The 27,513-nt window shown below is 44.8% G+C and overlaps 1 protein-coding gene and 1 pseudogene across 1 annotated transcript in view; one reads left to right on the top strand and one right to left on the bottom strand.

Annotated features, from left to right (window-relative positions):
* Nucleotides 1–891: 891 nt before the first annotated feature.
* LOC133254557 (U6 spliceosomal RNA) lies at nt 892–984 on the top strand (annotated as a pseudogene).
* A 5,819-nt stretch (nt 985–6,803) lies between these two features.
* Nucleotides 6,804–27,513, bottom strand: part of GABRR2 (gamma-aminobutyric acid type A receptor subunit rho2) — a 44,018-nt gene continuing 23,308 nt past the window's right edge. Inside the window, exons 3-9 of the mRNA XM_061427832.1 lie at nt 20,156–20,223; nt 18,277–18,500; nt 17,130–17,212; nt 16,811–16,951; nt 14,550–14,702; nt 13,282–13,478; nt 6,804–9,594 (exon numbers count right to left, since the gene is read on the bottom strand). Of these exons, the coding sequence (XP_061283816.1) occupies nt 9,283–9,594; nt 13,282–13,478; nt 14,550–14,702; nt 16,811–16,951; nt 17,130–17,212; nt 18,277–18,500; nt 20,156–20,223 (1,178 nt within the window). The 3' untranslated portion in view covers nt 6,804–9,282. The remainder of the gene's footprint in view (nt 9,595–13,281; nt 13,479–14,549; nt 14,703–16,810; nt 16,952–17,129; nt 17,213–18,276; nt 18,501–20,155; nt 20,224–27,513) is intronic.

Raw genomic sequence — 27,513 nt, 5'->3', positions numbered from 1 at the left:
ATCCCTGGGTTGGGAAAATCCCTTGCAGGAGGAAATGGCAATTCATTCCAGTATTCTTGCCCGGAGAATCCCATGAACAGAAGAGCCTGGCAGGCTACGGTCCACAGAGTCGAAAAGAGTCAGACACAGCTGAACAACAGCACTAGAAATGATTGCAGTTATAGATGCAATTATAGATTGGTTTGTGGGTGTGGTTTCAAATATTTTCACTTGGCAAAATTAAAAGTTGGCTCGTCCTCTCCTTCTCCCCTCTCTTTTCCTTCTTCTTCCTCCTCATCCCCTTCCTTCTCCCCTTTGTCTATTTTTAAATTTTCTGAACTGAATACTTCAGACCCTCTAACTCATTCCTCCCATCCACACTAAGAGGCCAGAATTATCCTCTTTTTTTTTTTCAGGTACAGAGATTAAAACTCAGAGAGATTAATTAAATTACTCAAGGTCACATGACTGGCAAAATGCATTCACTTCATATCTAGCTTCCTGCCTCCATACTGAACATGAATAAGTGAAAGATAAAAAGAAAAGAAATTAGATAAAAAGATAAGGCATCTTTTTTTCTAATTACAAAACTATAATGCAGTACCTTTGAAGCAGTTTCTCTACAAACAGCAAAGTGTAAAAAAACATTTTGGCAAAAATCATACATGGGTCCTTACATGTAAAAGGTGCAACTATGAGGAAAATATCTTAGTTTGGGGACATCTTTACAATAATAGATGAAGTACAACTATCTCCTTCTTCTCCAACATTTCAATATAAAAGACGGTAGTCAAGGGTAACTGAAATTAAAATAAAAAATACAAAGCCTGAGATTTTGGAGAGAAGAAATTTCTGTATCTATACATAGCACAGTGTCTAGTGCGTAGTGAGCACTTATGAACGGTAGCTTTAGTGCTCACTTTGGCGCATATATACTAAAATCAGAACAATACAGAGGTTAGCATGGCCCCTGCTCAAGGACAACAAGAAAATTCATATTTTTTATGTATAGCTGAATTACTTTGCTGTACACTGCTGCTGCTGCTAAGTCGCTTCAGTTGTGTCCGACTCTGTGCAACTAATAAAACATTGTAAATCAATTATGCTTCAGTTTAAAAACTAGCTTTCATTCCTTCTTTCCATCAAAATTACTGAGCAAATAGCATGTGCCAACACTGTTATGTACCCTGGAATACAGCAGCTGAGAAGCTAGACAAAAGCCCTGCCCCTCGGAGCTGACACTGTAAGGCTTGTTACACCTGTGATTACATCCGCTGCTGCAGATTTCACTCACATACACTTTCTCTGCTCTCAAGAGGAAGGAGAGAGGTTCATGGCCACGCTCTGCAGCCTTCAAGGCCACGGCAGCCTGGACGTGGTGGGTAATTGGAAATACGGGGCCGCAGCTGCCAGCTTCCTACTGGGTGCAGAGGAGGGGTGCCCTCTGGGGAAAGGAAAGGTGACAGGAAGGAGGAACTAGGTAAAGGCAGGAGGTCAGAAGAGGTTGGCAACCAGAGGACCAGGACCTGGGTCTAAAATCTTCCTTCAAGCAGTTTGGGCAAATCCAATGTTGGAGCAGAAAACCAAAGCTCTACCTGGTAGTACCTGCCTGCCTGTTACTCTCACCTCTGGCCTCCATTCCACCCATGCCAGGAGGCCAGGTACCTTTTGGATTAAGGAATGTTGATAGGAGAAGATGTAAAATTCCCTTGGGCCCTTTGTGTCTCAGACCACACAGCTTTCTTGTGGGAAACCATAAAAGTGAAAAGGTTTGGGGGCCAGAAGTTCCAGTTCTGTTTCTGGCCTGTATCTTGCCATTTTCACCTCTTACCTCCTCTAAACCCTACTGCAGCATCTCACTCCCAGAGCAGACCCTGAAGCACACCCCACCCCTCCCCGAGAGAACCTCTTGGGTTCCAGGGAACACAGTTTGAAAACCATGCAAAACTCTCCCCCCAAAATCTATTTCAGACTTGGTACTAGCCTTTTAAAAAGAGTTCCTGTTATTAATAACAACCCACCAAAAAAAGTTGGGATTATAAGAAAATCATGAACTCTGGGGGTGGGGCTTGGGTACTGAGAGTTTCTCAACAGCTTGCCAGGTGACTAACCCAGGCCTGGGAAGCATGGATTAAGGAGAATAATCACAACATCAAGGAAATGCCTCAGTGTACAAATATATAACATGCTTTGGAAATATAGAAGAGTTAAAGATAAGTTATGCTTTGGAAAGGGAGAGGATGTAAGGGAAAGTCACAAAGGGGAGGCAATATCTGAGCTTGACTTTAAGTTATGAGGGAGGGGTCCCTAGGGCCTCCCTACTTAAGATGTGGTCTGCAGGCCAGCAGCACTGACATCTCCAGGCCACATGTTAGAAACACATAATCCTGGAACTTTCCTGGCAGTCCAGTGGCTAACAGTCTGCACTCCCAATGCAGGGGACCTGGTTCAGTTCCTAATTAGGGAACTAAGATCCCACCTGCCACAGCTAAGATGCAGCTCAGCCAAATAAATATTTCTTAAAAAGGATGAAAGAAACACATAAGCCAAGGTCCCCTCCCAAACCTACCAAATGAGAATCTGCATTTTAACAGGGTCTGCAGGTTATTAATAGGCACATTTAATGTGAGACACCTTGGGCTAAGGGGACTACACGGCACTCGCCATCATAAACCTGGTCAGTTTAGATTCAACATGGTGTACTACACCTGAAGTTGGTTTTTCAATTTATCTTTTAAAATAAATCCCAAACCTAATAGTCTCAGCGTTGACCCAAATGCCATTTCATGATGACATCTGCAGATCTGAAAGTGAGGACTGAATATTTTAATGAATCCACTGATGGAGAGTATGTTTATACTACAGGTGTGGACTGCCCTCAGATAGCTCTGGAGGTTGGACAGGCTGGGACATAGGTCCCTTCTGGCATGGGATTTAGCTGTCAGTGCAAATAGGCCAGTGTTCTCTCATGCTGGTGCACAGCCTTCCCCGTGGGTACCATTTTAACTTGCGTCACATTGCTTAGTGATCGGTGTGGGGTTAGGGGTAGAGGGTAGGGGATGTGTAGACTGCTCTGAATGGCTGCTGGTCCCACAGCTCAGCTTCTGGTCTCAAGGAGCTAAGCCCATGTCCTAGTTTAACTCTCAATTCCAACTGGCTGTTAGGATAACTCCAGGCAGACATGTTTCAGCACAACCCAGGCCAGTTTGGGTTTTGTTTTTCAGCCGCTTCTCTAAGCAAAGAAATAAATCACTTTTTGCCTGAAAATACTATGAGCAGTGCTGGGCTGGAAGAAGCACAAGCTGGAATCAAGATTGCCGGGAAAAGTATCAATAACCTCAGATATGCAGATAACACCACCCTTATGGCAGAAAGTGAAGAGGAACTAAAAAGCCTCTTGATGAAAGTGAAAGAGGAGAGGGAAAAAGTTGGCTTAAAGCTCAATATTCAGAAACAAAGATCATGGCATCTGGTCCCATCGTTTCATGGGAAATAGACGGGGAAACAGTGGAAACAGTGTCAGACTTTATCTTTTTGGGCTCCAAAATCACTGCAGATGGCGACTGCAGCCATGAAATTAAAAGACACTTACTCCTTGGAAGGAAAGTTATGACCAACCTAGATAGCATATTCAAAAGCAGAGACATTACTTTGCCAACAAAGTTTCGTCCAGTCAAGGCTATGGTTTTTCCTGTGGTCATGTATGGATGTGAGAGTTGGACTGTGAAGAAGGCTGAGCACCAAAGAATTGATGCTTTTGAACTGTGGTGTTGGAGAAGACTCTTGAGAGTCCCTTGGACTGCAAGGAGATCCAACCAGTCCATTCTGAAGGAGATCAGCCCTGGGATTTCTTTGGAAGGCATGATGCTAAAGCTGAAACTCCAGTACTTTGGCCACGTCATGTGAAGAGTTGACTCATTGGAAAAGACTCTGATGCTGGGAGGGATTGGGGGCAGGAGAAGAAGGGGATGACAGAGGATGAGATGTGTGGATGGCATCACCAACTCGATGGACATGAGTTTGAGTGAACTCCGGGAGTTGGTGATGGACAGGGAGGCCTGGCATGCTGCGATTCATGGGGTTGCAAAGAGTCGGACATGACTGAGCAACTGAACTGAACTGAACTTGAGCAATGAATTGTTTCATGCAAATCCACCTACCTGATGGGTTGAACACAATTATGGAAGATAGCACATTTCATTCGGTGTATAGAATGAAAATCCTTGAGACCCCCGTGAAGTTTTGTGAGAAATGAGTTAGGAGCCACACATCCAGCTCTCACTGCGGTGCTCTCGGAGCAGAGTGCACTCTGCACTCCTCCCTTTACACAGTGCAGTTGCCCTGCACAGAGGCATATGGGGTCCTAGTTTCCCTACCAGGGATCGAACCTACACTCGCCTGCAGTGGAAGTGCAGAGTCTTAAGCACTCAAGACTGCTGCTTCCCAAGCTGGGTCCACAGATCCAGTAACCAGGTTATACTTGGACCATTTCCACCAACTCCAGTAGAAGAGTTTGAAGACCCCAACTTTAAAACCACAACCTCATCCAGGCCAGTTATGCCATAGTATTCTTTTGAAGTCCTCCAAGAAAACAAGAGTCTAAAACCATCTCCTATTGTAAATAGCAGTTCTCTGAACATTTTTCCTTCTACCCACATAAACCTTTTGTACTTGAGAGACTGGTTCCTCTTCTTTGCCAAGGAAGGCCATCATCTATCTGCATGATTTTTAAAAAATATTTATTTATTTGCCTGTGCCAGGTCTTCACTGAGGCACATGGGATCTTTAGTTGTGGCATGTGGATCTTAGTTCCCTGACCAGGGAATGAACCCGTGCACCCTGCACTGGGAGTTCAGAGTCTTAACCACTGGAAACCGGGGAAGTCCCCTACGTGCATGATTGATCCCATCTAACCTCTGGCCTCCATCTCGCTTTGTTTGTTCACAGCCCTTACCCTTCTCAATTTTTATGTTATTATTTGCCCCCAGCCCTCCTCTCCCTAACTTGAGAGTATTCCTTCTTGCTGTATCTGTGACAGTGTTCAGTTTATTCATTTCTCTGATCAGCATTCCTCTTCCCACCTAAATAAGTACTCCCAAGCTTTTATCTCCAGACCTCTCTTCTGCTTTTCTTCTGAGGCGTTTTGTTCCCCTTGATAGAGCTTCCTTGAGCACATCTGGGAAGATAGTCCCAAATCTTTATTCCCTTCAGCCCTAGGCCAGCCTTGTTAAGTTTCTACTTCTCTGCTTGCTGCCAGACCAGACTCCTCACCTTCCACTGAACTAGCTTCTTCCTCTGGCTGCCTTGTCTAAGTCAATGTCAGCACACAGGCTGCACTTCTACACATCACGGAGCTTAACATGAACTTTCTCCACTATCATCACCATTATTTTCCTACTTCATTGGTTCCCTGAAACTCAGCAGCTTTCCATTTTTTTACTTCATGGTCTCCCTTCTGCAGAGGGAAGAACAAAATCAAAGTGGTTTTGAAGAGTCCTAACTTTCTAAACTTGCTTACAACCCAGAGCTCTGGTTTTCTTTGACATTCGTGGGCCCAGACAAGACCCATCCAATTTCTTCCCCAGGTTTATTTCAAGTGGAATGAACCTAGAAGGACCCTTGACACCAGGGTCCTGGAACTGCTAGGATGTGACCCCAAGACTTTTGTACATTTGGTGGAGTGTACTTGAGAGACTGGTTCCTCTTCTTTGCCAAGGAAGGCCATCATCTATCTGCACGATTTTTAAAAAATATTTGTTTATTTGCCTGTGCTAGATCTTCACTGAGGCACATGGGATCTTTAGTTGTGGCATGTGGATCTTAGTTCCCTGACCAGGGATTGAACCCGTGCACCCTGCATTGGGAGTTCAGAGTCTTAACCACTGGAAACCGGGGAAGTCCCCTACGTTCAGGGAAGTTCCCTGAACACACCCAAGCTTTCCTTCTGCCATGGTAATATTCCCTTCCCTCCTTTCCTGTTAGTTGAAATTATATCTAGCCATTGCTCAAAATTTACCATAAACAGCAAAATCTGTAATCTCTCCCTCCTTTGAACCATTTTGAACCATGCCTACTATGAGTGTGAACTTTTTTTATCTTTTGTCTTTCTTTTTTTTTGTCACTCTGCACAGCCCTGTGGGATCTTAGTTCCCTCACCAGGGATTGAACCTGGGCCTCAGCAGTGAAAGCATCAAGTACTAACCCCTGGACCTTCAGGGAATTCCCCAGTGTAAGTTTCTTAGTGGCTAAATGGAGTTTCCCATTCATTTCTTTATCTGCTACCACCCCAGGCACCACCCCATCTCCCACCTGGGCATAAGGCCTTGAAGACAAGTGTATGATAAATGTTGTCTCCTTGGTGTCCAAGAAGTATGTCTGATCATCATTTTTCGTATAATACCTGTTTCTTTTATTCCAGCATACACATGTTTTACAATTTAACATTGATGAAGTCGGGATTCATCCTATAATCATTGACTGCTATAATTTAATTAGCAGCATTTTTTCCTCTCAGTGGTACATAAGCTATGGGGACATCTTAGATTCAGTGAAATCAAGCATCATTCAAGCATCTCTGATAACAGCTGTGTTTACTCATCTGTCCTCTCTCTATGGTGAATCATTCTCTTCTCAACATTTCTTTAATTCCTGTTCTCCACTCCTATGGTTGTCTCCTCTTTACCTCATTTAAATTTCCACCTTTCTCACGTAGAGTCACATTATTACAATAAGACTGTGCTAAATCCGCAGGTGTCATTGGCTCATGACAAAATTCTGTTTACAATTCTGTTTGCTATAGAATGAATGCCAGTTCACCACATAAGCTAGTTAAAATACATCTTTATTTTTGTTAAGTGTGAACAGCCCACCATGGTATAGGAGCTTCCATTTATGAAGACAACGTGGTCAGAAGTCAAGCACTATTGAAATTAAATATGACAACTAGAGCAACAGGATGTATTTTTAATGACAATGTAATTATTATTCTTTGAGCAGCAGTGTGGCCTAGAGAGTCTCCAGAGAGTATAGGTTTCTAAACATTTCCAGATGCCCTGTACCATGCAATTTCCTTCTTTATGGACCTTCATTCTTCATTTGTTTACGAGGCTGGGAAAGCCACTGGTCTTGGGCCAGGCAACTACATGGAGGGGACGCTGTCCCCATCAGCATGGGTGTGTGAGGAGAGGTTGGGGGGGCCTGCCATGACTCCTAGTGTTGCAAAAATGGCGCATCTCTCACCTCTTCCGCAAACTGCTGCTGCTGCTGCTGCTAAGTCCCTTCAGTCGTGTCCGACTCTGTGCGACCCCAGAGATGGCAGCCCACGAGGCTCCTCCATCCATGGGATTCTCCAGGCAAGAGTACTGGAGTGGGGTGCCATTGCCTTCTCCGGCCCATAAACTAGGATCCAGCAAAAAAAGATGACTTGCCCCACAAACTCTACACTCTGCAATCCCAAACTATCCTGCCTCTCTCAAGCTTTTTGCTCAGGCCAATCCTTCCATCCACAGCAGCGCTAATAAGACTTTCTGTGACTGTGGAAATGTTTTATAACTCTGTACTATCCAATACAACAGCCACTGGCCACATATGGCTATTGAGTAGAGCACTTGAAATGTGGCTAGAGCCATGTGGCAAGAACTCAGGTTTTTTAACTTTAATTAACTTAAATTTAAATTCATGGCCAGTGGCTACCATACTGAAAACCCCATATCTAGCATGTACTTTCTACATGTGCGCTTGGCATGAACATTTCTTCTCCAGATCCCCAACCTTCAGGGAACAGCTCAGAAGCTGTTATCTCCACAAGATTCAGTCTTCCACTGGAAATTATTCCTTCCTCAGAGTTTCCATTACACATTGAACCATTTTTGTTGCGTGTAACATTTTTAATGATACATAATCATATATCACATCCTTGACCAGTCCTTTCTCTGAGGGCTGTGTGAAAATATAATTATGTCTTATTCTTCCTTTGGATCCCACTATGTCTAGTGTAGTGAAAAAAAATGAAAGTGTTAGACACTCTGTTGTGTCCAATTCTTTGAGACCCCATAGACTATAGCCCATCAGGCTCCTCTGTCCATGGAATTCTCCAGGCAAGAATACTAGAGTGGGTTGCCATTCCCTTCTCCAGGGGATCTTTCCAACCCAGGGATAAAACCCAGGTCTCCTGCATTGCAGGCAGATTCTTTACTATCTGAGCCACCAAGAAATCCCAATATCTAGGGATGTTTTTAAATGTCTGTTACATGAATCTTCTAATGACTGGAAGCAGAGTTATTCACATTAACAATGAGGAATTGACAAGGATTATTGTGTAGTACAGGATTACCTCGACAAAAGACAGATTTGGGCCTTGGCCTCCAGCTCTTGGGAGGTAACTTCTAGACCCCTGAACTGTCCTGCCTGATAGGAGGGTCTTTGTTCACCTGGGGGCCTACAGCCATGCCAGATGGTCTAGGCTAACAGTTTGATTTATGATGGGGTCTTGGGCTGAGGGTTATCAACTCAGCCTCTGGAGGAATGGGAGACTAAAAGGTCAACCTTTTAGTGGAGTCAACTGTATCCAGATGGCCATCCCCCCAAAAAAACTCTGTATCTTGATGAGTTTGGGCAGTGTATCCCTGGTAGGCAATATTCAGTACATATTGTCACATATTGCTGAGAAAAATAAGCGCTGGCACAGGGTGGGTATTTAATGAGTGGCTGAATGGATGGATGAAAGAATGATGTTCCTTAATACTGCAAAATCATAGGAGTTGCCAGACTCACTCAGGTCAAATCATTTCCTGTCTGGGATCTGAGTTTTCCTTTTTCTTCTTTCCTAGATAGGCACTTAATCCAGGTGTAGAGTTTACAGATTTTTTCGTTTTCATTTTGAATCCTCATTTCCTGTCTCCTATCAAGAAAGCCCCTAAGCTTGCCTTTCATTTTCCTCTTTCCTCTATAACAGAATCCTAGGCCTTATAAGGGTCTCAGAATATTTATCTGGAAGGCATTTGAGCCTTCATTCACACACAAGAACAGAAGAAGACAGTCCCAAAGAGGCAAGAAGTGGGACACAACACAGAAGGAATGATGAGCAAGCCCACGAGGTCTGGGGAAGGGCAGCTGGAGGGCTCCTGGGGTCCTCCAGGGGCCAGGATGCTGCTCAAGGTGGTCCAGGAGCTGCTCTCTGTCTGTGAGGAGACATGGTCAGCAGGTCCACGTGTGGGCAGCTGGCCAGACCCCATAGATGTCCATATCAGGCAGGACAGTCCAAGGGTCTAGAAGTTACCTTCACCAGGCACGGCCTCGGAGTCCCTAGGCAAACACTGACCAATAAATCAAGTTGAAAAATATGTAGGAAGCTGGGAATATCAACCGGGAGTATTTGTCGATGGCGTGGGTGTTCTGGAAGATGCGAAGACCCACCTGGCCCTTCAGAAGCCCCTTCTTCCTGGAGGAGCTGGATTCGTTGCTCAGGGCCAGGTGGACCACTGTTTTGTCTTGTCTTTCTTCTTCTGGCAGAATATGGCTTCTCGGGTACCCAGCTAGGCTGTTGGCCTCGGACTCACTGTAGCTTCCATCTAGCATCATGGTTCTCGAGTGAAGCATCCCACACATGCATGGGAACTGCAGGCAACAAACACAAGGGGAGATGTCAGGCACGTTTAGACCTGGAAGTGGTCCAGATGAAGGGGCCTGGCTGAGAGTATAGCCCACGGCTATTTGGAACCACAGAAAGCAGAACTAGCAACATCTCCAGAGATCACTTTGTCCAATGACTCTCTACCCTAGCTGCATATTAGAATCACCTTGGGAGTGCTTTAAACTGGGCACACCCAGGCTCCACTCTAGACTAATTGATTTAAGGCTCTCAGGTTATTCTACTAAGCAGAATCACTGATCTAGTCCAAAAGCCCTCAGTTGCAGAAGCAAAAACTAAGAACAAGAGAAGCTTTACAGCTCTCCTGGGATCAGACAGCTGGTGTCAGAATCAGGACTTTAAATCCATATAGTCTAGTTCCAACCTGGGGCCCCCACCTCTGTGTATAAATACAAAGATGATTAGGTAGGAGAATGTCCTTATTTTAAAGGGTTACATTTAAGGTTCAAGAATCATGGTGCCTGCCTGTTATGTATATTTATTGTTTTATTTTATTTTTTCTTGGATAATCCTCCAAGTATAATTGATTTACAAGGTATAGTTTCAGGTATAGAACAAAGTGATTCAGTTATATATATATAAGTATGCATATGCAGATAGATATATATGAGACCTTTTTCCGAGTCTTTTCCATTATAGGTTATAACAAGCTATTGAATACAGTTCCCTGTGCTATACAGTAGGTCTTTGTTTATCTGTTTTATATACAGTAGTATATATCTGTTCATCCCAAACTCTTAATTTATCCCATCCCCCACCAGCCCTTTGCCCTGTACTTTTAAATGGTTCAACTGTACTGACAAAAAAATATGTTTATATGAGAAAAAGCTCACACAAAAATGACAAAATGTCAGCAATGTTGGATGGAGGGACAGGGTGTATGGATGCACATTATCCTATTTTTTCAACCACTTCTGCAAGTATGAAAATGTTCATGAGAAATTATAAGGTGGAGGGAGGGAAATGGTTTTACTTAACTCCTCCTCACAATTTGAGTCAGCAAAGTTGGCATCCGTTAATGTTTGGCTCATGAGCCCATATTTGTTGAATGAAGGCTTTGCCATATTTTAAATGACTCTATACAGGAAAGTTTTCCTGTATAAAGTCCAAAAGTATTTAAATATAATCCAAAGGTATTTGATAATAATCTATGTACAGATTATTAAAAATGTAAACAAGGATTCACATACCGAAGTAAAAAGGATTTGTGTTTGATTGATGCTGGACAAAGATATGATGCTAGCCAACTGACCATGGGTTTATTCTCAGTCTGTTGGTTGTAATATGTTTCAAACTCTGCTCTCAGCCCTGGTGTGCCTTTTCCATCTGGCAAAGTAAAATAATAATATTCCACACCCTATCTCCTATTGTCATAGATCTTGAAATATACAGATGGATACCAAGAGGCATTAGGATACAAAAATAGATGAAAAAAATCAAAATTACTTGAAGTATTTTTACACTTGAAGAAATCTATAGTTTGGAGAGCTGTTTTTTTTAAAATCAGGCATGATTGTTTCATTATAATTTCTATGTCTTTTCCCATCAGCAACAATAATTAAGTAGCACACTAATACATTCCTAGAATAACATAAATTTTAAGGATAAGGGTTAATAAGAGGTCATCTATTCAATTCTTTGCATTTAGATATAATCACACCCAAACTTGGTAAAATTATGAGATATTTTTATATCACTGGGGACTTCTTTTTTTAAGACACAGGTCTTTACTCCTTTTCCTTGTTCTAAGCTGAAATTCTGTCTGCTAAAATAAACACAGACTTTTAAGATTTTGAGTTAGAATCAGGTGATGCTCAAGATAATGGAAAATCTCTATTTCCCACATCAGCTCATTTCTAAGAAAAATTAAGTGGCTCTTGGCACACTGGGCAGGTCTGGATAATCAGCCAAAGAATCTGATCATGTACAGTGGAGCAGACCCCGTGCCTCCATGCTTTGCCTTCCAGCTTCAACCCAAAGCAGCATAGAGCCCCCTCTTGAACCTGGGTGAATCTAGCAGGCTCTGGTTAGACTTGCCGTCTGCAGAGCAGAAGCCAGACTTCAGTGGGCATCAGAATTGCTCAGGAACTTGTCCGCAATGCCAATTCCAGGGTGCCAGCTCCAGAGAATCTGAATCCATAGCTATGGGGTATGCCTGGAATCTTCATCTTTAGTAGGCTGAGAAGGTGAATCCAGGCCCCTTTGGGAACCTCTGCTCCACTGGGGGCCATGTTAACAGTCGTGAATAGTGATTTCTCTGTGGAGCAGTGAGAGAGAGATTTCATGTCTCCCCACCTCTCCTCCAGCAACTATACCTTCTCAGCCTTTCAATCACATGTTAGACAACAGTGGAGAGCAAGCCCTTACTGCCCGGGTTTCTGTTCCCATAGACAGGGAACTAGACTTGGGGCCAATGGTCTGTCCACTGATGACTTCCTCTTTGCTCCTTAGATAGCATCGTATCATCACGGCCCAAGACCAGGCTCATCATATGGTAATGGGTTGATGATCTGCCTGAGAACATGTTATATGAGGTTAATAGATCGTAAGTCCATATTTGTTAGAGGAAGGCTTTGCTACTTTTTGAAAAGCTCTCCACAAGGAAAGCCTAACAGAGTATAAATCAAGTGCTTAAGTAGAATCAAAGCCATTTGATAATGATCAATGTACAGATTATTGAAAATGTGAACAAATACCCAAAATGCTGAAGCAGAAAAGTTATGAAGAGAACTTGAAATGTGTATCTTAAACATTCTAGCATATTTGAAGACACCCTGGAAATACTTAGCAGATATATTGTGGAATTGAAAGACTATTTTTGAAAATGCAACACATCCTCTTTGCCTAAAATTTAAAGCTTTCTTATGCAAAGGAGCTCCCAGACACCTAGACATGCATCAATGTAGGATTTTTCAGTCCCCTAATCTCTACATCTTTCAGATGAACATCGTTTTTTATTAGTGCAATGATTAGTAAGGATTTGGTAACAAGTTGGCATTTTATTTCTTAACATGATTAATAAGAGTCTGTGTGTGAACAGAAGAGACTTTCCCTCTCTGCCCACGTGCATTGCCCTGAATTCCCCATTTGCACTCCATCTCATGGTATACTTTAGTGTGGTGCAGTGCTGTGTAGATAGCACAGTATTTCCAATGAGCCTAAAGGCTAAAGTCTCAGGATCAATGGGCCAGAGAACTGATAAATATGAGTTTTTTATTCTAGAACTTTCCTCTTGTCTGCTCAAAGGCCATGGAGACATTTTCCCTAGACATGTTCAGGAATGATAGTGAGACTTTATGTGCATCTAGAACCATACAATTTCAAAGTAACTTTCCCATACATTATTGCAAGGGTGTTGTAACCCTTAACAGTAACCCTGGGAGGTAGGTGGGGGGATTCTGTTATACTTTTTTAAAACAGATGAGGAAACTGAGGCCCAAAAGAAGTGGCAGAGCTGAGATCAAGAACCCAAGTCTTTCTAGTTTTTGTCCAAAGACTAGCTACTTTCTGGGATCCGTTGTGATAGAAGCTAGAATATTCTGAAATGGATCCTCCTCCTTTTGCACAAACATCTCCCTTTTCTCCCCTCCCCGCTATTCTCATCCAACCAGCAGCATGGACTCCAACAAGGAAATGAATGAAACTTCTCTCGCCTTCTCCTGCAGCTTCCGCTCCTTCCGCTCCTGCACGGTGGTCAGGTAGTTGACAGCCGCATACTCCAGCACCGAGAGGAACACGAACACGAAGCTGACCCAGAGGTAGATGTCCACGGCCTTGATGTAGGACACGCGGGGCATGGAGGCATTCACGCCCGTGATGATGGTGGACATGGTCAGCACCGTGGTGATCCCTGCAATGTCCAGCTTTAGTTCAGCCTCTGTCAAGCGTGCATGGCTGCCCCATTTTACATTCTCTCTCTCTCATATCCAACCAGAAGTGCCCTTGGCAGGTTTCCACCTCATAGAGGTGTGAGGGTCTGCTCCAAAGCAGCCACCCCGTTCTCCTCCTGGGCCACTCCCTGCGTGTCCCCTTTTACTCTGAGCCCCTTGGAGCTGGGCGTCTCTGTGATGTGACTGCCAAGATCCAAGGTGCATCCCAGAGGATCTGCTCAGATGTACGATTTAAAACAGTCACTGTGAAAATCGACTATACTTCAATAAAAAATAATTTTTTTAATTTAATAAAAATTAACTAATTGAATTTAAATTTAAAACTAATTAATTTAATTTAATAAAAATTTAAAAGCAGGAGCTAAAGAACCCCTCTCAAGGAACCTTCCCAAACCTCAAGAAAAGAACACATCCGCCCTCCTCTGAGTCCAGAAAGCCTGTCACACCGGTTTCTTCCTCATTGTGCCTTGCTGGTCAAACCCTCTTGTGTCTCAGGGCCCAACCTGGTTTTGTCCAAATTGACAATGATGAGGTGCAAGTGCTGACTCTGACACTTAGGGGCTTCCAAGGCTAAGCCACAACTCCAGGGAATGCAGCCCCCCTCTCCTTCCAAGAAATCATGAAACATGGGTCCTGCTCCCAAACTCTGTCTAAACAAAGCCAACAAGCTAAGTTTTTGTATTTACATAGTAAGTTTGGGCATTTGTCGAATTGCCTCATTTATCAAAGTACTGAGCTCTGGCACTACCAGTGGTGGAAGTCCACATCCCAGAAAAGTGCTCTCTTTCTGAAATGATTTGAGCAGAGGTGGTGTGGTTTGAGCTTCCTGAGGTTTTCACCATGTGGTCTGGGAAACTGAGGGCAGTGTGGAATTGGAAAGCAAGAAGTAAGAGGAAAGTTCGCTCCTCTGACTTGGACAGACCATCACTTAAGAACTCTGAATGGTGGCTTTTACTTCTCTACATGGTGACTGGTTGAAAAAGAAAACAAAAACAAAAACCACCCTGCCACACCTTATCAAGTGCTTTTACCCAGTGAGACTCTGGCGGGCACAGCTCTGCGGTCGATCCAGAAGGACACCCAGGACAGCATGACCATCAGGGTGGCGGGAAAGTAGGTTTGGAGCAAGAAGAAGAAGATGTGGCGACGCAACGTGAAGTTGATGTACAGACGGTTGTACCAGCCTGTGGGACACAGGAAGAAGCCAGTGAGAGCCCATCACAGTGGCAAAAACAAACTCCTTTCCTGGGAGCCCTTCTTTCCCATCATCATATTCATCTTCAGCAGAAAGGTAAAAGTTCATGATTGGTTGCCTTAGTACAATAAGCTTCCTTTCTAAAATCTAATCCCTCTGAGCCTCAGTTTTCTGGTCTATAAACTGGGGAGAATATCAATATTATCTACACCATAGATTTGTTAGGTAGACAGTAGTTAATTCATATAGAACACTCAAAACAGCAGCACATAATGAAAAAGAAATTCTTTAAAATGGTTTTAGGGGCTTCCCTGGTTGCCCAGAGGTTAAGACTCCACACTTCCATTGCAGGGGGCACAAGTTCTATCCCTGGTTGATCCCACATGCTGCTTGGTGCAGCCAAAAAATAAATAATTTGTTTCAAAAAAAGGTTTTAGAAAAGAGTTTATTTAAACTTGCCAAGAAGAGATGAGAAAAGAAGATTGTGTGCCAAATACACATCAGAGCAGAAGAGAAGAGAGGGATGAAGGTGAGCACCACGGACATGAAAGGCTGTCCTGACACCCTTGGCTGGGGCTCACTCTTCTCCACTGTTGGATGTTGTGGACAGAAGGGTGGGGCTGGAGGCAGGCGAATGGGGAGATAGTGGCCACGCAGGAGCAGACAGTAGCACAAAATCTTCCCACACCTGGGCCTGAGCTTCTCAGCACTGGGACAGGAAACGTAAGGAAGTGAGAAGTCTTCTATGGTCCTGTGGCTACTGCAGAGCTGTATATTGTATAAAGGTACATTGAAGTCCTAACTTCCACCACCTGTGAATGTGACCTTACTGAGAAATCAGGTCTTTGTACATGTAATCAAAGTAAGGTGAGGTCCCTTTGAGTTAGGGTGGCCCATAACCCAATGACAGGGGTCCTTAGAGAAGAGGGAAGTTTAAACATAGATACACAAAAACACGGGATTCCCTGGTGGCTCAGATGGTAATGCTCTGCCTGCAATGCAGGAGACCTGGGTTCAGTCCCCAGGTTGGGAAGATCCCCCAGAGAAGGGAATGGCTACTCACGCCAGTATTCTTGCCTGGAGAATTCCATGGATAGAGGAGCCTGGTGGGCTACAGTCCACGGGGTTGCAAAGAGTCAGACATACCATGGACACACCAGAGACACAGGGAGCCACATAAAGATAAAGGCTGAGGTTGAAGTAATGCTATAACCACCAGGAGCTGATAGGAGGCAGGGAAGGATTCCTTCCCAGAGCCTTCAGGAGGAGCAGAGTGCTCAGGCTTCCAGCCTCAGCACTGGGAGTGAACACATTGTTTCAAGCATCCAGTTTGTGGTACTTTGTTAGGGTGCCCCTAGGCAATTATTTACAAGGGCTGATTGTGAGGTCAGAGAAGAGCTCACAAATGGACGCTCTCAAAACTTCAAATATGGACCCAGGGTCCAAGAAGAAGTCACACTATACATGAGAAATGAATCTATATCTCTGAATATAGGTTGTAAATACATTTCCTTGGAAAGCTATCCATCTATATCGTTAAGTCAGATGAATCAGTTTATAGAATTGTGTGTAAAACCTGACTTTTGTAATATTACACTTTTGTAATTTTTCTAAGGGCTTTCCAGGTAGCTCAGTGGTAGAGAATCCACCTGCCAAGATTAGAGACACCAGTTCTATCCCTGGGTTGGAACAATTGTCTGGAGAAGGAAATGTCAACCCATTCCAGTAGCCTTGCCTGGGAAATCCCATGGGCAGAGAAGGCAGGCAGGCTACAGTCCATGGGGTCTCAAAAGAGTCAGATATTACTTAGTGACTAAACAACAACAATTTTGTAAAATTACATAATTTTGTAAAATGACATAATTAATCAGGATGTCTGCAAGGATATTTGCTGAATTGTTCAGAGTGAGTGCCTCCAGCCATGGGATTTCAGAGGGCAGCAACTTTTAAATCCTCTGCATTTAAGTGCTATTTTTGTTTTGTTGCACTATGCATTATTAAAATAATAAAAAGAATTCTTCTCATCGGAAGGGGGCCAAAGAAGCATTCTAGTGTTTTCTTCCACATGTGAACCCAACTGCGGCAGAAGTTAGCTACCCGTGCTGCTGTAGAAGGCCAGTCTGGAAGTGGTGTGGAATTTCTGAATCAGAAACTGAGATAGGGAGATCTTTTCGTCCGTTTTCAGGGATTCGTCCCCATTCTTCCAATATAGCATCAGATCTTCATCTGTATATGCATCTTTGGGGAGAGGAAAAGAAGTTAATTTGACTCCTTGTCTTCTGAGGCAAGGTGGAGCAACAGGGCCTGGGAGTAAATAGGTCTTATCTCTGGCAGGCGGTACTCAGCCTCAGAGTTACTAAAATGGCACAGGGAGGGAAGAAGGCAAAGATCTGTCATTACGAATACAGATACTTACAGCTTTCCAGCTCCAAAGAACAGGTCTGAGAATCCAGGGGAAAGTGGCTGAAATCCATGTTGCACATGGCAGTGACCGTAATCCTAGAACCCAAATAAACGTGTTGGCTCATGCAGTGACCTACTGACTCGCTTGTCTACCCATAGTAAGGAGGACACAGACATGGCCAGGAGCAGCTGCCTCCTTCCAGAAGCTTGGGAAACCCAGGTCTCTAAGTTAACTTTTTGTTTTTTTGGAGCACCATGTGGCACACTGGACCTTATTTCCCCAACCAGGATCGAACCTGTGTCCCCTGCATTGGAGGCATTGAGTCTCAACCACTGAGTCCCTCTAAGTTAACTTTTAGAGTTTTATCTTCTGTAGATGGTGGTATTTGCTCTGCCCAGATGCCAGCTCCTGAGGGTGTTGGTTGTGAATGACCCACACTGGCACCTCCCCCGGGCAGTGTTCTTATCCAGAGAGCCACCTTCCCCAGAGATGCCCGGAGGTTATGCCTCCACAGCCCCCACTCAAGGTTATTAGCATCAAATTCTGGCAAACTGCACAGGCAGGCCAGGAAGGTGGGAGATAAGACTGTAATCACTCAAGTCAGCCCAGAAGGCATTCTATGGTAGCACCTATTGAGCAGTAGCTATTGCTGTTTTTCTAATGTTTATTATTAATAAACATTGATAATATATTTGATAGAATCATAGAATCATAGGCTGTCAGAGGTGGAGGGTGTAAAGAAGGTCATTGTCTCCTTCAATTCATTCAGGCTCAATTAGTTTCCTAACCCAAGCTTAAGATCCCCAGTGATGGGGAAGTTACCACCTACTATGGTGGCCATTTCATCTTTAGAGAGTTCTGTTATCAGAAGGTTCAGACCTTCCCATGTATTCCACAGACCCAACCACAGTGGCAAACTCTCCAGGGCCAAATGGACAGACCACACATTTTGTTAACAGAGGGTTGTTTTTTCTTTGTGGTGGTTTTTTAACCCGAAATTGAATAGCTAATTCATTCCACAAATACTGTTTCCTCACCTCCCATGAAAAGCACAGTGTAGCTCTGACGATACAGTGGTAAATCAGCCAAACTTTCCCTGGCGCTGTCCACACATATTAGAATAACGTTAGACAGAGACCATGACCCCGGGGACAGTTACCTCATGCTATACAGCACCTGCCCATCTGGGAACACTCTCAGCATGATGTTGTCTGTGGTGGTGTCATGGATGAACGACCTTTTGGAGTGAACAAAGAACACATCGGGGACCCAGATCTTCTTCACCAGCCGGCCGTCGAAGGTCATACTCTTGTTGCTGGCACTGGGGAAAGCCAGCCGCTCATCCTTCCAGTAATGCCGCAGGTACAAGGTCATGGTGAAGTCCTGTGGAGCAGGGGTAAGACCAGACAGAGATGCCTTACAAAACTCCCTTCCTGACCATCCCTTCCACCGCCATGATGGATGCCTCAGGCTCAGCCTCCAGGGTCTGGGTGACAGTCCACTGTCCTGCCGGACGACAGCCACTGCTGCCACAGGAAAGAGAAGGACTCATTCTCGTGCCTTGTGAGATTGGAGCCCAGGAGACTGCACAGCTCCTCCTTCAGGCTTTGCAAAGGGAAAATAGCAGCTGTGATGCCCTCTGGCTGGTGTGGAGCCAGCAGGCCAGGATTTCCCCAAAGCCCTGCATGCTCACCAATACCTGTGCACACACGGCTCCTTACCTATTGGCTAACCATTCAACTCAACTCAGTAGACACTTCCAGAAACCTGGACAGTCAAGTGTCCCATTTAGGAGGATTTCTTAGATTTGTAAGATCTTTGAAGGCAGAATTGTGTCCTGCACACCACTGAATCTCCAGACCCTAGTTTAGTGCCTGGAAGAGCAGAGAAGTGGATGCTCAATAAATATTTTCAGGATGGAAAAAATGAAGGGAATGAATGGATGAAGAGATAGGCAGCAGTGTAATTTCAGCCTGGAAACTTATTCTGTTAACAAGTGTTTCCATGGTTGTGTCTTAAACTAAGAGTGAAGCCCTTACACCGCAGCCAGAGCTAAGACACAAATGCAGATGAGCCTTCTGGGAGCAGGTGGAGGAAGGCTGGAAAGATGCCTGTGATGTTGGGCTCAGAGTGGATGCCCATTTCTGCTCTACCAGCTACACCCAGACCCCTCCTGCCTGTCCTGCAGGCCGGTCCCCTAGAGGTGAGCACCAACCAGCCCATCTCTTCAATCCTTCACTTCCCTCTTTTGTCTTTCTATTTGCAAACTCCCTATTTCTTCTGCCTCAGAGACCTCGGACAAGCTCTTGCTGTGCCCTCTCCACAGCTATCAGGTCTCAGCTGAAATGAGACTTCTTCAAAGGCTCTGGTGACCACCCAATCCTGCTGGACACCACCATAGAGTGAGAGGCGGGCACTGGTGATCAGAGACCTGCAGGACTTCCAGGTAAACACATACACCTTCTGTGCTCCTCCGAGTGTGGCTCATCTGACCACTCACATTAGGGGTGTGTTCAGAACAAGAAGTGCTGGCTGTCACTCCCAGAGACTGAATCTGCAAGTCTGGCGTGGGGCCTAGGATCTGCATTTAATCAACATCTCCTCCCAGGCTGGGGCTTCCCAGACAGCGCAAGTTGGGCAAGAACCTGCCTGCCAGTGTAGGAGAGGCAAGAGTCTGGGGTTCAATCCCTGGGTCGGGAAGATCCCCAGGAGAAGGAAATGGCAACCCACTCCAGTATTCCTGCCTAGAGAATTCCATGAGGAGTCTGATGGGCTACAGTCCAGAGGGCCATAAAGAATCAGACATGACTGAGCGACAGAGCACCCTACCAAGTTATTTTGACCCATGAAGCTAGAGAACCCCAGCTCTAGATTTCACTTCACCTGGGTCAACCTCCAAGTGCCAGTTTTATCCCCTCCAGCTGTGGCCCCGCCCCCAGGCACAGCCAGTACCAGTGTGGCCCCACCCACCGCAGGCTGCCGCAGGACAGCAGCCCTGGCATCCTGCACCAGAGCTGCCCACCAAGGGCCCCACGTACCATGTCCACCTCGGAGATGCTGTCCAGGCTCTCCACCTGCACGTCCACGCCCACGGGGATGGCAGGGCCTGCAGAGGGGCAAAGACAGCTGGTTAAGTTGCCTTCCACTGGGTGGGTATACAGCTCCAACTGCCTTCCATGGGGACCCTGAGTAGAGCAGCAATGAGGTTTTGAGCAGCAATGAATTCCATGAGGGTTTTCTTACCACTTCCTGATGTGTTGGGTGCCTAAGCTTTCTCCATGAAGGCTGGGACTGTGTCTACCTTAAGTGTCTTTCTTGGGTCACATGTGTGTGTGCTAAGTCTCTTCAGTCCTGCCCGACTCTTTGTGACTCCATGGACTGTAGCTGGCCAGGCTTCTCTGTCCATGGGATTCTTCAGGTGAGAATACTGGAGTGGGTTGCCATGCTCTGCTCCAGGCTATCTTCCTGATCCACGGATCAAAACCACATCTCTTAGGTCTCCTGCATTGGCACGCAGATTCCTCACCACTAGCACCACCTGGGAAGGCCAGGGTGGGTGTTAATCTATGCATGTATGAAGTGAGGTGGATTATGTATGTTATGCTTCTGTGAAACGATTTTTTTTTAGATTTTAATATCTGTTTAAATTTAATCTTAATATTTTAAACTATTTAGTATTTTAAAAACCTCTTAAATGAGAAAAACCAAAAACCTGTATCTGTCAGGCATATTAATGAATGCTGTTCCACTCACAGGTAAAAGATGTCTTTGAGAGCATCAGGTAGCATCTGGACAGGGCCTTCTGAGAGGAAGGCATTGTCTGGAGGCCAGCCTGCTGCATCTGGGGCCACTGGGCCCTGGCCAGTGGTTGCAGGACTGGGGCATGCTGACCCACAGTGGTCTGAGCTGGGAGAAACTTAGGGTGGCGGTGGGAGTCTGGGTCTCAGGGAATGGAGACTGGGAGGGCCAGGGACTTTAGCTGAGGGCAAGGAAGGAGGATCAGAGATCCTAACAGGATCTAGTGGGTCAGGACATTGGATGGACTCACTGATTTCCCCAAACCTCTCCCAGTAGGTTTGCTAATACTTGCAATCTTACCATAAGAGATTTGGGGTTTTTTGACTGAGCATGATAGAATGAGAGCATTTTAGTTATTACTGGTGGGATTTCATGGCTATTTTCTGTGTTCTTAAGCATGAACACAAACGAACACATACACACTGCTTTTTTTTGTCTGTCATACCACATGGCTTGTGGAATCCTAGTTCCCTAGCCAGGAATTGAACCCCGGCCCACAGCAGTGAAAGCATTGAGTCCTAACCACTGGACTGCCAGGAAATTCCCACTTTTTATTTTTGCTTTTCCCCTCCCAGATTAATTGGGTCATAAGCTGATCTTTTTATTTTCCTATGCTTTCAACTGATGGCTCAGGTCAGGGCCCATGAAAGATCACTGCTCTGACAGACAGTCTTTTCTTATTCCAGGCTCCAGGTAGAGTGGAATGGCCAGTGTGAGGCAGAGGCCCCCTCCTCAAGGCTAACTGCTGGTCTTTCTCTCCTGAGGGGACTGCAACATGAGGAAGGGTCTGCCGGCAGCCTGGCCGGGGTCCCCCCTCCCAGCACCTAGGCCCCTGTACCGGACCGTGTGCTCCCAGTATCACCGTGGGAAGCAGGGCTGTTTAATTCCTTGTCCTCTGGATCTCCTTTACCCCTGAGACATTAAAACAGCCCAGGGCCAGAGCTCTTCACCCTCCCTTGAGCCCTTATCCGCTTTCCCGTGCCCCCTTTCTATAGAGCACCACATAGCCTGTAATGCCCGGTTGTCCCAAAAGCCAAAGGGCAGAAATAGTAGAGCCAGCACCCTCTTGGGACCCACTTCCCTGTGCCCTGGTTTTCAGATAATGAGTACAGTGTTTGACCAGTGGCTGGACAATTTCCAGATAAAAAACGTCAGCTTGCTTGGTGCCTGCTACTGTGTCTCTCTGTCCCCAGGGCCTGCCTTGCCCTCTGTAGCTCCAGTCGTTCTTTGGAGAGAAAGTTGATAAAGCCTGGGAGGGTGAATTCAAGGCTATGAGGTGTTGCCCATCTGGGAGGGCAGGGCAGGTGTCAAGGATCCTGGGCTATTGGAAACCATCTGTGTTTTCAGGAGGCTCCAAAGCTACATTCAGGGCCTCGCACCCCCAAGCTTGAGTGGGACCAACAACTTGCCTTCCTTGGGCCCAGGGCAGTGAAGGTCACGTGGCCACTGACTGGCCCAGCAGCCCAAGGCTAACACTCCATCCCCGAGTTCTCCTGAGTGCTCCATTTTGTCACCCTTCCCAACCTGATTTTTGAGAAATTCTTCCAAATTACTGGCTTTTCTCCTTCTTCCGTGAACAATTTTATGTTTTTAGTAAGACTAAGCCCTATAAGAGTTAGAAAGAAAATAGTCTAGTGAAGTCAACTAGGCATTCATGTCTTGGCTCCAGAACACTGATGTGGGTTTTTCAGGTTTAAGAAGATTGAAGATCCGGCATTGGGCAACTAAAATCTGGCACAGCCAAATAAATAAATTTTTTTTTTTTAAACTAGGAATACGTATATAGAAATAAATTTAACAAAACATCTGAATGTCTTCTATAAAGAAAGCTATGAAGTACTGAGAGAAATGAAAGACCCAAGTAAAGGAAAAATAATTTTCCTGAGTTGGAAGAGTCAATATTATAAAGATATTAATTGTGTGTTTGTGTGTTTACTTTGCCAACAAAGGTCCATCTAGTCAAGGCTATGGTTTTTCCAGTGGTCATGTATGGATATGAGAGTTGGACTATAAAGAAAGGTGAATGCCTAAGAGTTGATGCTTTTGAACTGTGGTGTTGGAGAAGACTCTTGAGAATCCCTTGGATTGCAAGGAGATCCAACCAATCCATCCTAAAGGAGATCAGTCCTTCGTGTTCACTGGAAGGACTGATGTTGAAGCTGAAACTCCAATACTTTGGCCACCTGATGCAAAGAGCTGACTCATTTGAAATGAGTCCCTGATGGTGGGAAAGATTGAGGGCAGGAGGAGAAGGGGACAGCAGAGCATGAGATGGCTGGATGGCATCACCGAGTCAATGGACATGAGTTTGAGTGAACTCTGGGAGTTGGTGATGGACAGTGAGGCCTGGCGTGCTGCGGTTCATGGGGTCGCAAAGAGTCAGACACGACTGAGCAACTGAACTGAACTGTGTGTTAGTTGCTCAGCTATGTCTGACTCTGAGATCCCATGGACAGCAGCCCAGCAGGCTCCTCTGTCCATGGAATTTTCTAGGCAAGAATACTGGACTGGGTTGCCATTCCCTTCTCCAGGGAATCTTCCCAACTCAGGGATAAAACCTGGATCTCCCACACTGCAGGCAGATTCTTTACTGTCTGAGCCACCAGGGAAGCCCAAAGATATTAATTACTCCATATTAAACTATAGACTCAATGCAATTATAATAAAAATCCCATTTGGTTTTCTTGTGGAACTTGACGAAGAGATTATTAGGAAATTCAAAGTTCCAATAACAGTTCTTCTTGAAGGAAAAAAGGGTGGGAGGATTTGTTCTACCAGATATCAGGATTTGCTATAGAAATACAGTAATTCAGAAGTGAAGAACTAGGACCCCAGTGGTTAGAATTCTGGTCTTGCAATGCAGGGGCTTCAGGTTTGATCCCTGACGGGGGAACTAAGATCCCATGTGCCATGTGGTGCTGTCAAAAAATTTAAAAAAGAAAAAGTGAAGTACCGGTATAAAAATGGACAAATGAATAAATGGAACAGAGTGGAGACTCCAGAAACACACACACACTTACAGACACCTGACTTTAGATACCACTGCAGATCATTGGCAGAGAAGGCAATGGCACCCCACTCCAGTACTCTTGCCTGGAAAATCCCATGGATGGAGGAGCCTGGCAGGCTGCAGTCCATGGGGTCGCTAAGAGTTGGCCACGACTGAGTGACTTCACTTTCACTTTTCACTTTCATGTACTGGAGAAGGAAATGGTAATCCACTTCAGTGTTCTTGCCTGGAGAATCCCAGGGACGGGGCAGCCTGGTGGGCTGCCATCTATGGGGTCGCACAGAGTCGGACACGACTGAAGTGACTTAGCAGCAGCAGCAGATCATTGGAGAGGGAATAGTGTCTTCAATAACTAATGCTGCTGCTGCTGCTAAGTCACTTCAGTTGTGTCCGACTCTGTGCAACCCCATAGACAGCAGCCCACCAGGCTCCCCCATCCCTGGGATTCTCCAGGCAAGAACACTGGAGAGGGCAACTAATGCTGAGACAATGTATATGTGAAAATCATGCAACATGCAGAATAACTCCAAGTGGACTGTGGATTCAAAGGCAAGAGGCAAAACAACAAATGGCAGGATAGCAATGGTCTTCTTCATCCAGACACAAAAAGCACTACCCTTAAGAAAACTCATGGCAAAATGAATCCTTTGGTGTTAGAAGCCAGGACAGTGGTTGGCTACAGTGGAGAGAAAGAGACTTCTGGAGTTCTGGAAATTCTGTTTCTTGGTCAAGGTGCTGGTTTCAAGAATGTGTTCACTTTTTGATAATTTACTAAGCTGAACAGTTATGATTTGTCTACTTTTCTGTATACATGTTGTAGGTCAATGAAAAATTCTGATCAAAAAAATCAAGGACTCTTATTTATCAAAGACACCATGGAGAAAGTAAAAATAAGCTACTGAGTGGAAGATATTCACAGTACATGTGACTGGCAAAGGGCTCATACACAGAATATAAAAATAACTCCTAAGAGTTCCATTAAGAAAAAATCATATAATCCAGTACAAAAAGGGGCAAGAGATTTGAATAGGCATTTAACAAAAGAACAACCAATAGACATGAGAAAGTACACAGTTGCATTAATATTTCCCTTAGAACCACAATGAAATATTAATACTATCACCCAACAAATCAGGCTCATATGAAAGAGCAACTACACTAAGTGTTGATAAGGATACAGAGCAACAGGAGGAGGCTCATACATTGCCAGTGGTGGGTGCAAATTGGAATAATCACCTTAGAAGACATTATCCAGCAAAATGGAAACTATATAAACCTCATGACCTATCTACAGAATAGGAAAAATACATTATGGTATATTCTTAGAATGGAATGTCACATTTACATTCAACAACATGGATGAATACACTTTATGAAAATTTCAATGCGGGTTGCATGGCTTGCCTTTCCTCCATGGCCCTTCCTGTTCCTTGAGAGCTTCTTAGAAAGTCTGAGTTAATTTGAAGACTGAATTAAGTTGAGACTCTTTCTCATGTTGGTGGATATAATCAAGCATTTGGTTTGAAAACAGACCTGGCTTTTTTCATGGCGAGCACTGCCTCCTGTGCAGCAGTGAGTGCCATATGGCAGGCATTAACCATCCACCTGGGGTAGGGTAGTGCAGGCTGGACTAGATCAGGGCTCTCACTTCCACAAACCAGCATCAGCATCACCAGGCACTTGGAGATGCAATCCTTGGGTCCCATCCTGAGCCTCCTGCCCCAGAGACATCACAAGTCCTGGAATGATGCTGATCCATTGTCACTTTTGAGGACACTGGACAACTGACCTTTAATGAAACTCTAGGAGTGAGATTTTATAGTGTCCCATGTCCTGGTTACCATTTTCCTCTTGTTTTCAACTCTTCAACTGTGCTATCTCCACCAGCTGTCTCCACTTCCTGCTCATCCATGCCTTCCTTCCCCCACTGCACTTGCTGAGCTGAGGAGTCTTTTTCCCTAAGCCTTGCTTGGCTCCCTGACCTCTCTCCTATGATCACTCTCCTTAGTAGAAACCCCCTTCCTTTTCCATCTCTGTGACACAGCTCTTGCCTGGCCCCTTCTCTTCTCTGCAGACACTCAGCCCCTCCCACAGCCAACTCGCCTCTTAAAGCTGATGACTCTTGGTACTTCCCTGGCATCCAGTGGTTAAGAATCCATCTTCCAATGCAGAGGATATAGGTTCCATCCCTGGTTAGGGAACTAAGATCCCATATGCCACAGTGCAATTAAACCCACAACCTCTGGAGCCCGAGCACTACAATCAGAGAGCCCAAGTCCCACAGTAATGACCCAGCATAGCCAAGATTAAAAAAAATAAACACTGATGACTCTTTGTCCATCCTGATTCCCATCTCTGACCCAAACTCTGACACTGTTGTTGTTAAAGTCTGGAAGGAGTCTCCACTGGATATCAAACCAAGTTCTTAAATTTAACACCCTTCAGGTGCATAGTGACTTCATTGGTCACCAGGCACAGGTGAGGTCAGGGAGCAGAGGAGTGAGAGTGCCCAGAGGGGATTGTAGAAAAAAGGCTGTCTAAGGAAGAGGCTAGGAAAAGAAGGTTAATTTTAGGGGAAGGATGAAACAGTCCCCCTGCTGAATTTATGATTACCCTCTCTATCCAAAACGTTGTTCCCTTTCTTGTCCCACCCTTGTTCCCTTCAGGACAGAAGAATGTGAAAGAGAAGTAAAAACTGAAACTGAACAGGATCTTCTTGGGTATAATAGCCCCACTATGTGCCCAGTTTCCATTTTTGTAGAAAAAGACTTTATTCTCCTAGGCCTCCTTAGAGTTCTAAAGAGCAGACTCAAGAAGTTACTAATTAGGGAAGTGAAAGAATGAAGAAATGAAGGAAAAGAAGTCAAGCAAGAAAGGTAATGATAAACAATAGTTCATCAATAAAATAGAGCCCTGGGACTTCCCTGGTGGTCCAGTGGTTAGGCCCTGGGGCTTTAATTGCTAGGACCTGGGTTTGACCCCTGGTCAGGAAACTGGACGTCCTTGAGCTGTGCAGCATGGCCAAAATAAAGATAAATATCTTTATTTATACCTTTATTTATATATTTAAATATCTTAAATATCTTTGTGGATCACAACAAACTGTGGACAATTCTTAAAGAGATGGGAACACCAGACCACCTTACCTGGATACTGAGAAATCTATATGCAGGTCAAGAAGCAACACTTAGAACCTGACATGGAACAACAGACTGGTTCCAAACCAGGAAAGGAGTACATCAAGGCTGTATATTGCCACCCTGCTTATTTAACTTATATGCAGAATACATCATGCAAAATGCTGGGCTGGATGAAGCACAAGCTGGAATCAAGATTGCCGGGAGAAATATCAATAACCTCAGATATGCAGATGACACCGCCCTTACGGCAGAAAGCGAAGAACTAAAGAGCCTCTTGAGAGAGTGAAAGAGGAGAGTGAAAAAGTTGGCTTAAAGCTCAACATTCAGAAAACTAAGATCATGGCATCTGGTCCCATCACTTCATGGCAAATAGATGGGGAAACAGTGACAGAGTTTATTTTTTGGGCTCCAAAATCACTGCAGATGGTGACTTCAGCCGTGAAATTAA

This window comes from Bos javanicus, chromosome 9 (genome assembly GCF_032452875.1).
Source record: "Bos javanicus breed banteng chromosome 9, ARS-OSU_banteng_1.0, whole genome shotgun sequence".
Taxonomy (NCBI): domain Eukaryota; kingdom Metazoa; phylum Chordata; class Mammalia; order Artiodactyla; family Bovidae; genus Bos; species Bos javanicus.
Note: the sequence above shows the minus strand (reverse complement) of the source record. Positions and strands in the feature narration are given on the sequence as shown.